A 643-nucleotide genomic window follows, 5' to 3' on the forward strand; every position below is an offset into this window, starting at 1 on the left:
GGTCACAGAGAATTGTGAGTATATTAGTTTAATGATTAATTAGTTTGAGCTTTTTGTGTTTTTGACTTTCAAAGGATAAAAATTTTTTGAGTATACTGTTGAAATGTGACTATGATCAGTATTTTGACTGTTCATTGAATATAAAAGTTCTTTCTCTTGCGCTGTGTTATAAAGATAGGCTAGAATCGGTATTCACTCTGTATGCTATTATTAATGATTAAATTTCTCTTTTCTTTAACAATATATAATTCCCCTTATATTATCACAATTGGAAGAAGATAAAGATTATTGAAAGGTTTTTTCGGCCCCGCAACATATTGATGAGACTTAATAGAATTGCACTGCTTTCTTTTGAGTATAATATGATATAAGGGTTTTATTACAATGTGACATCTATTTTCAAGAATGTACCCTGAAGCTGGTCCTGCCTCAAACAACCCAGCCAATGTCAAGCGACTCATCTTCTGCTCTGGTCGTGTCTATTATGACCTTGTTCAAGCTCGCAAAGAGGCTGGATTAGAGGAAAAGATTGCTATTGCACGTGTGGAACAGGTAAGGGAATATTGCTTTGACTTGAAACTGTGCTGAACCTTCATTGGAAGTTCAGTTATCTTATTTTGTTACTGGTCTTCCTTATTTTAAG

At 33.7% G+C, this 643-nt stretch overlaps 1 protein-coding gene across 1 annotated transcript in view; it reads left to right on the plus strand.

Moving 5' to 3' along the window:
* LOC119588163 (2-oxoglutarate dehydrogenase, mitochondrial-like) overlaps positions 1 to 643 on the plus strand; it is a gene marked incomplete at its 5' end in the record, with an annotated part of 33,733 nt that overhangs the window by 29,850 nt on the left and 3,240 nt on the right. The window contains 2 exon segments of the mRNA XM_037936867.1: positions 75 to 199; positions 405 to 552. Coding sequence (XP_037792795.1) covers positions 75 to 199; positions 405 to 552 — 273 coding nt within the window.

Source organism: Penaeus monodon, chromosome 23 (assembly GCF_015228065.2).
Source record: "Penaeus monodon isolate SGIC_2016 chromosome 23, NSTDA_Pmon_1, whole genome shotgun sequence".
Lineage (NCBI taxonomy): Eukaryota > Metazoa > Arthropoda > Malacostraca > Decapoda > Penaeidae > Penaeus > Penaeus monodon.